The 15,274-nt window shown below is 54.3% G+C and overlaps 1 protein-coding gene across 1 annotated transcript in view; it reads right to left on the bottom strand.

Moving 5' to 3' along the window:
- Positions 1–15,274, bottom strand: part of Nkd1 (naked cuticle homolog 1 (Drosophila)) — a gene marked incomplete at its 5' end in the record, with an annotated part of 82,789 nt that overhangs the window by 10,652 nt on the left and 56,863 nt on the right. Inside the window, 2 exon segments of the mRNA XM_005388270.2 lie at positions 2,729–2,824; positions 5,995–6,101. Of these exon segments, the coding sequence (XP_005388327.1) occupies positions 2,729–2,824; positions 5,995–6,101 (203 nt within the window).

The raw sequence follows: 15,274 nt of genomic DNA, 5'->3' as shown, positions 1-15,274 counted from the left end.
CAACAGCGTCCCCTAAGTGTCATACACCTTAGAAGGTCTGGGCTCCTGCTCTGTGATTTTAGCAGGCCCTGCCCATTCAGGACCAACTGACAGGCATGCTTTGGTAATTCCTGTGTGAAAACCAACCCCACGGACTGCAGAAGGCCAGGCACATGGGAGCAGCTGCTGCTACAGTTTACATCTTAAATATTCCCACAAAAGTTCACATGGTAAAGAGTTGGCCCTGGGGTGGCCCTGCTGGAAGATGGTAGAGCCTTGAAGAAGAGGGGTGTCATGGAAGGTCTTCAGGTCAGTAGGGGCCATAACCCAAAGGGGACTGTGGGACCCTAGGCTCTTCCTCTCTCTTTCACTTCCTGGCCATTAGGTGAACAGTTTTGCTCTGCTACACACTCTTGCTGCGACGTGCTACCTCACCACAAGCTCAAAAGCAACAAGGTCAAACCAAACTGTGAGCCACAATAAAATTTTTTTTGTAAATTGGCTTTCTCTGGTATTTGTTAGGTAACAGAAAGTGAACACGCGAGATCAGAAGTACTTCCTGTATAAATGAACCCTGGAAGGATGAACTGAGTGGGAGATTCGGCCTAGACACCAGCCCTCGGCCACTGATGCAGTTAGGTGGGAGCCTACCTGTCACGGCACACAGCCCTGCCTGCTCATAGCCAGCAGAGATGGAGGGAACAGTATTTACAGCCAGACTTGAGAAGTGGCTGTGGGGCTAAAAACAGACCAGGGGATACCTGGGCTGGGTCCTCCAGGATGCCAAGCCAACCTCCTGGCTCTCTGTGAGAGGAAAACACAATCCAGAAAGCACTTGCTCCAGAGCCAGGCTGGGCCACCTCCCTTCGAAAGCCTTCCTTCTTTGCTTTCATCACCAGCGCAATTAAGGAGGATGCAGGGTACAAAATCTGCAAGCAGCATCAGTCCACAGGTCTCCACAAGGTCTTTGAGGCGGGACACACACACGCGCGCGCGCACGGGCGCTCGCGCCCACACACACACACACACACACACACACACACACACACACACAAGGCTCCTCCGCATCTTTGGATCCAGGAAGGCATGAAGAAGGCAGCAATGAGGAGCTGAGTCATTGTCACCATTGCACACGTCACAAGGAACGGAGATGCCACCGCACCCTGAGAAGCCCGGCCAGGCTGAGGAGCTGGTGAGATTTGGTCGCAGGTGGTAAGGTGCCCTTCTGAGTGTGGGAGTTGGTGGGAGGGTGAGACACAGGTTAAAACTGGCAGCAATCATCTTGCTACTGCCAAGGGGAGGGGCTGCCTGATGAAAAGGGACCGGAAAAGAAAGAGCCATGAAGAACACCTGGTCCTGAGGTGTTGGACACTCAGCCTCTGGACCCAGCCATACAAGACGTCAGTGCCCTGGACTGAGGTGCAGGTACATGAGCCAGTGTACTCCTTTCTGTCATGGTTACTGCAGCTGAGCTGGGGTTCTGGCGCTTACATGAAAGAATCCCAAATGGTCACCAGTTGCAGCTTCCTCCTCTGACCTGTTCTAATGTCCCCTAAGCTATGGCCTGAGGAGAAGGTGGCTTTTAGAACCTGGGTCTCTCCTCTGGTAGTGTAAAGACAGCACCCTGCACTAATCACAGAGAGGCAAATACTGGTCCTGGCCCAGGGCAAAGAGATGACAGCAAAGCTCTGAGGTCTCTGGGACACCTGGAGGTCCAAATGCAGGACGATGATCACAGACCTCTGCGCAGCTCTTCCTCTAGATCTGTGGCAGGTCTCACTGCTGCACGAGGGCCCCCTGGGGTCGGGAGAGAATGCCAGATGGTGACAGGAGGAGACACGGGAGCACAGGAATCCCGAAACTCTGCGACTTCCCCTGGCATCTGCCATCAACTCCAGGTCGCTTGCCAGGCTTCCAAAGCCCAGAGGACTGGCACTACCACAGCCATGGCACTGCTGCAAAGTGGCCACACACCACCTCCCTCTGCTCTCTAAGCAGCTGCTCGCCAGCTCTGCATGCTGCATGGCTCAGCTCGGGTGCTAGGCCGCCTCCTCCAAGAAGCCTCCCAGGACACGCCACCAGTCTCTCTCATGCCACCCTGGCCACTTCCTTCACCAAGCACATCGAAGCTTATGGTTACCCTAGAATTGTCTTCTGTCTCCTGCATCTGACATCTGATGAACCATGTCTGTTGCTTTTGTGTCCTTGAGCCTGGTCCATAGTAGGTGCTCAATTTGCCAAGACAAAGGCATGGAGAAGAGGTGAGAAGGAAACAAGCTGTGGGAGAGGACTTCAAGGGGAAGAGAGACGCAGCCATGCAGAGGGCCCAGGAGGAGGAGGACTGGGCTGGGGTGAGGCCATGACGGCAGCTGTGACTGAGAAGCCCCTGTGGGACCCGCAGCGTGAGAGTGCTTGCTCCTGCGCCAGTGGCAGGAGGGGCCGCGGGGTCTCTGTACCCAGGCCCTACTTTAGAAGAGGAAGTGCAAGACAGGGATGCAGGTGAGACTGCACCGGGGCTCTGTGCAGCCCAGCCCTCTCCTTGCCAAGCACTGCCCAACGGAGCAGAGCCGGCGGCCCCTTCTTGCACCCCTCCCCGGTCGCAGAGCTCCAGGACACCCCCGTACGTCTCTAACGCTGTCCCTCAATGCAACAGCCTTCCCAGAAGCAGGCCCAAGGGACAACAGTGCTGACCTGGCTGCCGGTGCCTGAGGCCCTGGCACAGGGCAGGAGGCCAATCAGGTGTACTCACCTCACGGGTGACCTTGCCATTGTTGTCAAAGTCATACAGGGTGAAGGTCCACTCCTGCCGGCTGTCCTCCTCCACGGACACATCACACTGTAGCTCCTGGACACACACACAGAGGCATGGCCAGTCACCCATCGGCTGAAAAACTGACCAACGGCCAGGCCACGGGGCAGCCCCTGCCCTCTGCCCTGCCAGACCTGGAGGAGGGAGGAGTCCAGTGACCAAGATATAAGCAGCCAGGGGAAGAGGCCCTCGGGCCCCTGCAGGCTCTGGTCATCAGAGGCAAAGGACTCACAGGGGCCGGAGAGGAGGCTCTGGAGCCCAGGAAGGCTCACCCGGATCAAGGGCCAGAAGGCTTACCCGGAGGGCAACAGGGGGCAGCAACCTAGGAAGCCAGGGTGGTGACACACCAAACTGAAGGCAGGGGAATGGGCACAGAAAGCTGAGAGTCCAGAGTCCACCTGGGTCCCGCCCCTGCTCAGCCTTCCAGAGCTGTGGTGCCCTGAGCAGGTTTCTTAGTGCCTCAGTTTCCCTTTGTATGAATTACAGAAAATGACAGTCTCTTCTCAATAAAGTTTGGGGCAAAATTAAATGTCCTCCTTCAGGGAGTTTCCCTGCTGCTGGGGTAGGCACATCCCAACCTCCCACCTCAGGCACCCTGCTTCTCTGCCCAAGGGCAGCTCCCAAGAGCCATTGACTGAAAGCCCAGAGGCACCTGGGATGGGTAGGACAGGAGTCAGTGACCAAATGCCAAGTCTCCTTAGGGAGCCCTCCATGGAACAAAGCTAGGCACATTTTGTAGGGCTCCTTGGAGGACCCTCCTGCCAGTGTCTCAGTAACCCACGCCAACCTGCCCTTTACTGGCATCCCTCCCCTCCTGCCCCTGGCACCTGCTCCCTGGGACCCTCCCAAGGACATGCGCACCATGCCCTTGTCTAACGGCTCATGCTGGGGGAACCAGAGACAAGAAGCATGGTCTACATATGCCGAGAGCCAGGCATACTATCTGGGGCACAGAAAAGCCTGCTAATCCAGCAGTAATTTCATTATCATTATTCACAGCAACCAGTGTTGTCTAATCCGGAAATCTGCACTGGAAGTGAGTGCTCATCCCCTAAGCTTGTACTCAGAGGTTCGCTGAGCACCTCACAGAGATGTCAAGAGGGCAGGATGGTCATTTGAGGAAAGAGGTTCAAGACCCCCAAACACTGCACGAGATTGGATGTTCCCAGACCAGTCTGTTCCCTGAGTTGCCTCACCCCTCCCTTTCTGCCACAGAGAAGCAGGCGCCCTGGCTCGCCCAGCACACGGGCTGTTCAGGCTCCAGAGGGCAAGACAAGCCCCCGAGGGGCGGTGGGAGTGTGCAGAGCACGGTGTCCCTGCCCCAGGCTTCTGCAGCTTCGAGCTGGTTCACATTGGCAGCTCTCAGGTGACCCACGCTGAATTCAAAGCCCGATTCCCTCAGTTGTGACAGGCCCTTCTGATATGTGCCAAGTGCCTGCTCTGCTCGCTGAGGAGATGTTCCATGTGTTCCGCAAACACATGCCTGCACATATCTACGTGCACGCCTTATATGCACCCGCCCACGCACACAACCCTACACCCAGTCTACACGCCTCCCAGACACACTCCCATACATACGCCCCTATACATGTGCCCTTACGCACACGCACCCCTACACGCACACTCTAAGCACCCCCATACATACCCCCACACACTCACAGAGAGTGTTTAAGATGGCTTGGGTTTGAAGTTCAGAACACAAAGTGACTCTCCCCATCCCTGTCGCTGTGGGTCTCCTTAGCCCCCACTCTACCCACTTGGCTTCTCCAGCATCTCCCCCCAACCCCGGCCTGGCTTTGCCCCAGGACTTGGCCAGCCATCTATGAACAGGCACAATGGGGTTTCCAGGGCCAGCTGCCTGGACCCAGCCTTCGCTCTGCTGGGCTTGGCAGGCTCTGCCAGACTCCCAGAAGATCCTGTGGGACCTGAGTGAGCTCAGCACAGGGTTGGGCTCCAGAGAATTCGGGAATCCCTAGGCCCTCCACTACCCTCCACTAGACACTGGCTATTCTGCCTCAGCTCCTGCAGGTGGGGCCCTCACGGAGGCCTTGCCCTCTTTCCCACGCCCCTCCCCCATGCAGGCTGAGATTCCCAGGCCACCTGCTGCCACGACCGCCACGAGCCAGCTCCAGCCTTTGCCCCCGCTGCTCCCCCTGCCTGGGCGCCCTCCTGTCCCAAAGGCTCCCTGTGCCCCCCAACTTCTGCTCTTGTGCTCCATTCTCATGCTGCCTGCCCAGTCCTTGCCTGCAGTGGTGCCCTCCCTGGCACTGTAGTCAGAACTGCCACAGTGTCCATCACCCTGCACTCTGCCCCCTCCTGACGTGCTGACTACCTCCCTGCTCACAGGTCCCGATCTTGTCACTGTGCAGGTGCTGGGCCTGGGTCACTCCTCTGTCCCCCTCACCACTTGCTCTATGAGTGCAGGACCTGTGCTCGGTTCTCTGCAGTGCCGTGGACACTGGCCTTGCTGGCCATACTGCAAGCCTCTGTAGCACTCTATCCGAGCAGGGAGTGAGGCAGACACTGAGGGACTGGCCCCAAAGTCGCAGCTGCTGTACTGACTTCAGAGCTATGACCTATGCCTCAGGAAGGAAAGTGGGGAGGGTAGAGAGCTCCCACCAGGCTCCCTGCAGGCCCCTGGGCCTGGCTCTCAGCACCTGACTGTGCTCAGGACACAGTAGGAGCTTAGTCCGCTGTTCAGGTTGGCCAAGGACGGGTTGACCAGATGATAAGCTCTGGGAGGCCACATCCCTTATGTTGATCACATGGGAAAATGGAGGCATGGCTGGTCAGAGACCTACCCAGGACCTCCTGCCACATGGTCACCTACCCCATCTAATAGGGCCCACTTGTCCCATTCAGCCTCTGGAGCTGGGATGCTTCACCAAGGAAACTGAGGCCAGACAGGTGACAGCTACAGCAGGACGGGGGTCCTGTTTCCCTTCGTCCACTCTACCCTCCTCAGGGGTCCTGGGTCACCGCTCAGCCAGATGCTCTGGAGCGGCCAGTGCCGAACTGAGAAGGCTGGACAGTGCTGAGTCCTCACAGCCTGTGCTTGGCCTCAGGGGCCCCCAGTGCTGTAGGAGGAGCCTCTGTTTATGCAGGAGAGGGGTCCTCCCATCTGGGAGCTTCCTCCTGGTTGAGCACCACAGACAAGAGAATCCACCTTGTGTCCTCGGGGACCAGCTCCAGGAAAGGAAACTTACTTCAAATTTCAGCTGCTTCTTGGAGGCCGGGCAAGCATCGCTGGCTTTGTCCATCCTCTTCTCATCCCCACTGCCCAGGCCGTCCGTCTTCTCAGGCGGCAGGGCCACTGCATGGGTGAGAAGTGTTAGTGAGGACACGTGTCAAGGGGGGTCCAGGGGCGGCACTGCTGTGACTTTGTCCCCAGGGCCTGGTGTGTGGACATCCTCACCACTCCTGCCCTGCCCATCGGCTGGCATCGAATTCCCTCTGCTCTCTGCCCCATAATAGCCCAGGCCTGCCCCAGGGAGACCCTCTGCTATGGTTTGACCTGAATGCAATCATGGGCAGCGGTGGGTCCTAGAGAGTCGACTGCATTGTGAGGGCACTAATCTCAAAGATGTGCTATTAGGAGGCGAGGCCTAGTTAAGGAGTACGTGTTGTCTCCTGCCCCTTTTCTCTGTCCTCTGCCTCCTGTCTGCCACGAAGTGAGCGGCTCTGCTTCACCACATGCTCCCTGTCATGATACTCTGGCTCAACACAGGCCCAGAACTAGGGAGCCAAGTGACCATGGACTGAAGCCTCTGAAGGCAGGAACCAAAATAAAACCTTTTTCCTTTGAGTTGTTTACCTCAGGTATTTTGTCACAGCAATGCAAAGCTAACACAGCTTCCTGACACATCCACACGCATCTCTTAGGTTACCCCAATGGACCCCTGCTCTCTGCTCCAGCTCTGCAGCCTGAACAACCAGCCTGTGATGCCAGTGCTCTGCAGAGGCACCTGACTGCTCAGGAAGATCAAGCCATGCAGCAGGTGGATGAGGGCACAAGGAAGCTACTTGAGCCCAGAGAGGGAGTGTGGGGGCCAAGGCATCTCCTGCAGTCCCACTGCCTTCTGTGCTGACATTCTGATCTCTTCAAAGATGGCCCTGCCTGGGCCCAGCATACAGCACCTTAATGAGTAGACATGAAGAGGGACAGAAACAGCTCACCCAGGCCGATGTGCACATGTACACAGCATCTTTGGGGAGCGTGCTCATCCTGGGCCTCTGCTTACCTCCCCTCTGCAAAGGTCCTTCCAGGAGCAGAGGGAGGTGTGAAACCCATGACCTACTGACACCATTTTCACATGAGGTTTCACAATGGCACCATTTCCAAGAGGTTCTGGAAATGCTCTGTGTAGCCCCACTGTCTACAAGACCAAGGTGGTGAACCTTTTAGAGACCAAGTACTAAACTGCACCCACAAACCCTCTTTATTTATCACAAAGTCCCAACACTGCAAGTAAATCTGAATACTGAAGTTTTAGTTAAAAAAAAAAACAAACCAAAACTGTTACCCACGGCTCAGCTGCAGAGGTGACTTGGCTCACACGCAGACAGGAGGGCCTTGGCCTTGCTGGGGGCCGCTTTCTTAGAGCATGCTCACAGCTCCCCTCGGCAGAGCCCCTCTGCTGCCCCACAGCAGTGATATTTGTCATCCTGCCTCCCAGATAAGAAAGCCGAGCGTGCTCCTGCTCCAGGGACCTCCCCCACCATTCTGACTTGAGGATGGCTGAACTGTTATGAGGGCCATACAAGGAGTCACACACGGAGCTGAGATGTTCCTGGTAGACAGGAAGGCCAGGAGGACTTTCCCAGGCAGTCTGGAGCCCGGAGAAATGACGTGTCAGGCCAGGAAGCTGGGCAGGGGCTTTGCACACACCCCGAGCCCCTATGCTCACACACCCAGCTGTACAGACCATCAGTCACGGAAGATGCAGCAGGAGCTCTGTGGGATCAGGCTGCTGTGCTCCTGCTTGGCCCCTCTGGCAGGCTGAAGGTTTCCCAACACAGTGATCTGCAGCACTCCCCACGGTGCCCTGCAAATCCTGGTTCCCCTGTGTATCTACAGTGCCGCCACCCCTACAACACTAACCAAGCACTCAGTGTCCTCAGCGTGCCCCTGTGAGGCAATCACTGTGACCCTGTGAGGTGCAGAGAGGCTTTGCCAACAAAAGACAAGGATGGGATATAAACCAAAGCAGCATGAATCATGCTCACTATCACCTTGCTAATGGCCCTCCAAGCCCTTCCAGGCTTCACTCAGGGGACCCATGCCTCTCTCCACTGGCCTCTTTCTAAGGAACTAGTCTTGGCTGGTGTTCAGCACCATAACCCTGAGCAGGTCCTGAACCTGATCTAGATGCCTCAGTTTAATTTCCCCATGGTATGAAGAGGATGCTGAGTCTCTTCCCAGGGGAATCTTGTGTGGACTCAATGAGGTATGACTGCAAAGGGCTATGAGCCAAGGCCAGTATACAGGGTCCTGGCCACAAGGAAAAACAGGGCATTGAAAGCCGCGCCCTGGGACTCTTTCAGGGGTTGAGACATTTGGCTTCTCGAAACAGAGGCTTCTGCAGTCAAGTGGACACAGAGCATTGTATCAAATACAGCCAGCTGGATAGGGAGCAGAGGAAGGAGGAGGGACTAAAGATAAGGGTGCTCCAGCTTCCCAGCACAGACAGGGTGGGGACAGGAGGCGACCGCTCCATCCAGAGGTCCCTCCCCAGACAGCCAGGCTCTCTGCCCCTGCCACAGCCAGCAGCACACAGGATACCTCTGTTCCTCTGCAACCACGCAGCAAAGCGACACTCCCTAAAGCAGTCGGGAGCACCTGCCAGCTCTCAGGGCCTATCCTGGTGCTGACCAGGGCCTACCCTGGTAGCAGGCACAGAATGATACAAGTGAAACACAAACTTGAAAGACTGGGATTCCTCAGAAAGGAAACCTCGCTGGAAGGGCTGGGGGACAGGGCCCTGGAATCCTTCCACAGGAATGGCTACTGGGGCAGCTCCCTGATGCTGTCTGCTCTGATACCATCTGTAACACAGAGGTGTTCCCCCAACTCCGCGCCTGCAAAGTAAGCATCTCACTCCAGAGGTTCCCCAGTCCTGGGGTGGGGTGGGGGTCAGGTGAATGATTAGCCAGGAACCTGAGGGCAGTCAAGAACACAGCCTGGGCCACTCTGACTGCTCTACCCTAAATCTACTTGGAACCCTGCTGGGCCAGAGCTGCCACCACCATGAATCCAGACAGGGTACAGCCACTTCCACCAAGCCACAAGTCCAGTGATATTCCCGTCACTCCAAAGAGGCAGGGAATAGGCGCTTGCTCCATCCCCAGCGTGAAGTGGAGCCCTTGGTTCTAGAAGCCGCCAGCATCTCCTGCAGGTAGAGCCGGGCTGACGGGAGTGTCATCACTGAGCAGGCACACTTGGGGCTTCTGTCTTCTGACTTGGCCACTGACTGGCCTGGGCAGCTGTGAGCAAGGCTTTGACATCTCTGGACCTGATCCCCTCATCTACAGGATACAATGGTATGTCCCTCACAGAGCTGCTAGGAGAAGGCAACGAAGAAGCTGCCCATTCAGCAGTGGCCAGCACACAGTGAGTGCTCAGCAAATGCTGCCAAGCCGAGCCATGGTACCGGCTGATAACCCAGATCTAAATGATCGCTAGTACCTCAGGGAAACCCCACGGAGAAACCATGGAGATAACATGGCCTCAAACATATTCTATTCACTCCTCTTAGATGAGGTAAAAGAAGAAAAAGAAAAAGAAGAAAGAAAAACAAAGCCTAGTTCCATCTTCAAAGCTGCTGCCTTCCTCTGCGAGGTCCTGGCTGGAGACACAAGCCAGCCAAGCTTATCGAAGCCAAACTTCAAGTTCAAAGGGAAGTTATCAGAAAAGCACCTTCAGGTTCAATGTTGCCTTTCATGTTCCACTTGATGAAACCCACAGACAAGGAACCTCTGTCCCTGTTCTCTCCTTCACAGGGCCACCCCTCCCCGGCTGTGCACTGGGCAGATGCAGTCCTTTCCTGCCCCCTCCTTTCCCCTTGCCCAGGAAGTAGCACCCCTGCCCCACCCCTCATATGCCTCCTCCAAAGATCAGCACAGGCCGGATCATCCTGTCTTCCCCAGTGGGACCCTCGTCACTTCCCAGACACACAGGGCAGTGTGGCAGTGAACTGCCAGAGGCGCCTCCCAGCACGGGCTGGGCACAGATGGGTGGTGGGACTGGAATCCATCCTCTTGGTCCACAGGGATGGGATCCGCCACCCCTTTCACCTCTTGTTGTCCCTGGCCAGATAGCAAGAAGAATCAGTCAAAGCCACATGGACCCCGATGCCAGAGGCAGGGGCTGAGTCTCGGGCCCTGTGTGTGACACACAGATGGACCCTCTGAAACCAAGGCCAACTGCTGTGCCCCCACATCTCTGTGTCCTGCAGCACCTCACGGGTGGGCAGGATGGGGTGGACAGAGCACTCTGTAAGCCGCCCAGGCCACACTAACCAAGGCACAGAAGACAGACACTTCCCCAAGACTGGCAACTGGGTACGTGTTCTTTCTCCACCTCTGGTCCTGTTCAACCCAGCCATTCCCCACTCCCCCAGGAGATGACCTTTTATGGGGCACAATTTCATGGGGTCTCCAAGCACTCTTGAATGTCAAGTCAGTACTTCAGGAAGCAGTGCTCGTTTGAAAGAAAGGGAAGGGACAGAGGAAGGAGGAAATCAGTGCTTTCACTTGCCTATGAAGCACCTCCGGATGAATGACATGAAGCAGGAGTTCGGAAGCTGTATCCTTCAAACCAAACCCAGCCCACAGGCTATCTGTAAATAAAGGCTTATTGGGACACAGCCACACTCATACACTCTGTCTCTGGCTGCTTTTGCTCTGCATCAGCAGAGGTGAGTTGTCACAACAGCAACCCTACAGCACACAAAGCCTGCAAGAAGCACTAGTAGCCCTCTGTGGAAGAGTCTGTGGGCCAGGGTAGGTGCTTGAGGAGCAAGGTGTGGAAGGGATTTCACCTACTATTTGCTTTCTTAACTGGAAAAACTTGTGCAGTACACAACCTACCCATCACACACAGTGGTCAGAGAAGAAAGAAAATATCAACACTGCTTTCTTAAAATCAATTTTCAGTCCAAGTGAGTCTAGAGGTGCTGGAGCTTTTTCTCTCTGGAAGCTACTCCCTGTCCTTCCTCACACCAGGAACACAGCCACAAGGAGTCCGCTCTGTGTTTACCAAATGACGCTCCTCTCCCACATTAGCTCCCAACCTGGCTGCTCTCCACCCCCAGCAACTGCCAGATTAAATGCATTACTTGACCATCTTCACCCGGTTCCCTTTGATGTTCCCTTCTCAGGCTTCAAAATACCTTTTGGAGGGAGATCAGACAGCATTAAACAGAATTACTAATTAATTAAGCAAAGTTAAATTTTAAACACTGTTTGTTGTGTTAGCCAAAAGCCTGAACAGAACAGACTTTTTTCTTCCACCAAGATCAAAGAAGTCTCTTCCCTCTCCCCTCCCCCAGTTTAAAAAAGGTAAGGAGGGGGACAGAAAGTGGAGACGGAGGAGGTACCTAGATGGTGGCATCTGTGATCCTGGGTCTAGACTTCTACGCCTCCCTATAAGCCTAGTGGCTGGCAACAAGCGAGGTTTAGTGCGGACCACATGTGGGGACAGTCACAGTCACTTTCTGGGGACCATGGACCCTGGCAAGCAGCAGTCACTCAGGGAGCAGAAAGGTACAGCCCTCTTGGCCCTAACTGCTGATGGTGCCAACTTAGACAACAGGAGCAACAAGGCTGGCAAAGGAAGCAACCTGATACTCTCTTGAGCAGCCTGGCAGCATGTGTACCTTGGGGCTTTTCCCTGTGATATGGGATCATCTGGGGTCATGCAGAGTCAGCTGTGAGAAGCAGGCTATGCATTGCACAACTCCAGGGGGCACCAGACACGTATCAGACACCACAGATATATGGCTTGCTCATGACATTTCTTGAACAGATGGCAGGCAGGTGTCTAAGGGGGAGTGCCTTTTCCTAATTGATACAAATGCATCTGGAGCTGGTAAGGTGTGGTCTACCTCCAGCAATCAAGCACTTCATTCTGTGCAGTCCCACCTGGGAGCCTCTGACAGCCACAGCGCAGCCTCCATGTCTGCACTGCCAGAATGTGTGTTTCTTGAGAGCTGGGCCCTGCTGGAGGCTGCTCCTGGGCAACCACAATGTCCGGCAAAACTCACATACACATGGAGCAGAGACTGCTCCAGTATGCTGAGCTGCACCACATGCTACAGGTAGGACAAGACAACTGGAGACATAACAAACATGCTATGAATCCTGGCACGATTGAGATGGAGACCTGGCATGGAGAAAAAGATAGCTGAATTTTAGGCTGAAATCCAAACCCTGGATGCTATCAGCAAATGCCAGCTTATCTTAACACAATCCAGAAAGCCTGGTTGATATTCAACTTTGAAAAAAAGAGACAAGTTTGAAACAGAGTTACAACTAAATTAGCACCACTAAAGAAAGACCAGAAATTACTAACATGTCCAATACATGGCGGACATCTCTCATGGGCCAGTTAACTGGCAAGTTCTTCTTGGTGGATATGATGGGAGGAGTAACACAAGCCAGAGCTTCCTTGCTGGAGTTTGGACATTCCTCAACGTATTCAGAGACCTTTTTCAATTGTCCACATACAGATTATCTGCTGTGAATATTTCAGTCTCAGGGTAGCTTGCCAGGATGTTTCTGAGTCCCCAGCCCTCCAACAGCAGCTGTTAGAGGGAATGCAGATAGATTTTAATATTAGCCTATGCCAAATATAATTAGGTGGGTAAATCTGCTGCCAGTAAAAGAGAAAGGTATCATATGTTCATTCCAGGCCAAATGGTTTCTTGCATTATCTGCATCTGGCTCTACTGAGGGAGGGAAGGAGGGTCCTAGAGATACACAAATCTGTTTGTAACATAGCCACACACATTGGTGGGCAGCCCTGTGGCTGTTGGTGCAGTTAGTAGCTGCGCCCATTATTTCACTAAGTCCTCTTACTGACACCAAACAGGGGCTGTTACTATCTGCATTTACAAAGTGGAGAAAGCCTGCATCGCTGTGCAGAAAGAACATAGCACCCTGCAGAAAAGCAAAACTGATCAAGCCATTTCCCTGCTTAAAACCCACCAGTTTTTCCCTTTTTCTCAAGGAGAAGTCCAAAGGCTTCCGTGCCCTCCTGGCCCCTCCTCCCAGTGGGCCTTTCTGCTTCTTGGCCCTGCCATGCTTTCATGCTGTTATCCCTTCCAAAAGCACTGCTGCACCTCTCCAACTCCTGCTCATCCAGGTCTTCCTTGGAGAGTCATGCCCTCACACCTGCAGGGGCTGGGGAGGGATGTCCTGTTCAGTGAGTCTGTATACAGCACTATCATCACTCATTTAATGGTCTGAATCACCCCGCTGCCACCCCAATATATACAGTATGGCACCTACTACACTATAGAGAAATAACCAACGCCATTATCATCATCAAAATGGAACAGCATGCACCAGAACCAAGACCAGAACCCAGAAGGTACACATTCAAATCCCAGGTCCTGACCCCCGGCCATGGGTCTCTACCCTGTCATGCCACAGCTGTGGCCACCTGTCCTTGTCTGTCCCACAGCCCTCCTCTTTCTGATAATAGCATCTGCTTTTCCACTGTGGAGCACCCTTCCCCCACTCCCCCTGCACATGCTTCAAGGAGAGAGTCCCACTCCCCAGCCTGACCAGCCTCTCTCATTCTGCTGGCCATGATGGTGGGCTTGGGTCAGTACCAAAAGAGAGCCCACTATGAAGCAAATGAAGCTAAGCACCAGCTCCTCTCATCAGCACGGTCTTTCACAATGTGTGCACAGGACGGCACGTTTTCATAACATTTTCAAAATTAGGTATTTGAGCTTAGATTGGTTAAACCTACGGATTTAGCAGGATAAACCATACAGATATGTATGCAGGAACATATGATCCGTGACCAATAAAAAACGTGCATTTGTCTTAAAGAAGCTCCCCCTGAACTACGTGTCAGGCCTCACAAAACCTCCTGTACCCTGCCAGTAAAGCGAGAGTAAATGTCTGCAAGAAACTTTGTGACTTGGGAGCTGACCTTCATTTAGGGTGGCTGAGCTCACAGGACAGAGAGCCTGGGGCTGGGGGAGCCATCTTCACCATAGTCTATACAACACTGAGACCTGGGCTTCTCCACTGACACAGGGGAGCAGAGATGGACCAAGCGACCCTCCCTGACAGCACAGGCTCTGGACTGAGGGAGCGAGGCCTGCAGGGTGGGGCTGTCCTGTCCTCCCACAAGGGTCCATCCTGCTCCCCAGAACCTCCTCTTTTCTCAGGGAAGCCACTAGCCAGCCCTGTGACTGACAGGCTAATGGGAGGGTGGGGGCAGAGATGACGGAGAAAGACAGAAAAAGGGATGAGAGAGACTGTGCGTGCTAGCGTGTGTGCATGCGCATGCGCACATGTGCATGTATGTATGAGAATGTGCTGGTGACACAGTCTGAGCTCCTGGACCCAGCCAGGTCTTTTTAAGCAAGAGCCACTCTAACATTTTTCAATTTCATGAGCCAAAAGTTTGGGTTTGGGTTGAGTTTCCGAAAGAACCCCAGGCCTTGCCTTCTCGAACCCATCACTTGAGCTCCTGCTTCTCAAAAATTATGCCCCAGCCCGAGCCCAGTAATGTGCCACATGCAGAACTCTCCCAGGCAAGTGCCTGACCCTTCCAGGGTCCAGAGAGGACACCTAGGGCTTGTCCCCAACAATCCCATCTCCCCAGGCTGCACTTTACTGTGAGTACATTTTGCTTAAGAAACCACTGTAACAAAGAAGAAAGAGAAAAGGGGGAAATGGAAGCAAAGGAAAAACCTTCCAACAAACAGCACACTGGCCTTCTCATCTCAGCAGAGCATAGCTGCCGGCCAAGCTGCTTTGCACAGGACTGAGCCGACACATCTGTTTGGGGAGGGCCGGGGCCACGAGAGGAAGAGAGGGGGACAGACCTTCTGCTGGCTAAAAATACCATGCCCCTCCGAATTTCCCCCACCCCCACCCGAAACATGTGATGAAATTCAACTTTTATAATCTAACCCTGAGCTACTTGAAACTATTAAAACCTCCCCAGTATCTGACACAGTCAGAGTTTCCACTGTTCAAGCTGAGCTTTTATGAAGAACAGACTTGAGAGGACCTGCCGAGGCTACAAAGTCCGCTTGTTCTGTGTCCCTGTGACACTCGGGCTTCTGGGGACGGAGTGGAGTGGAGTCCAGGTGGCTGACCCTACCCACAGGACAGGCTTTGGACTGAAGCGGAGAAACCAGCAGGGTGGGGCCAGCCTGTCCCTGAATCATGGGTTCCCACTCCTCCCCAGGGGGCCCGCCTCTCATATTTCAGGGAGGCCATCAGCCAGCCTTGCAGAAG

This window comes from Chinchilla lanigera, unplaced genomic scaffold (genome assembly GCF_000276665.1).
Source record: "Chinchilla lanigera isolate Chin_1 unplaced genomic scaffold, ChiLan1.0 scaffold00032, whole genome shotgun sequence".
In the NCBI taxonomy this organism is placed as follows: Eukaryota; Metazoa; Chordata; class Mammalia; order Rodentia; family Chinchillidae; genus Chinchilla; species Chinchilla lanigera.
The sequence above is the reverse complement of the archived record's forward strand: the minus strand, read 5'-3'. Positions and strand labels throughout refer to the sequence as shown.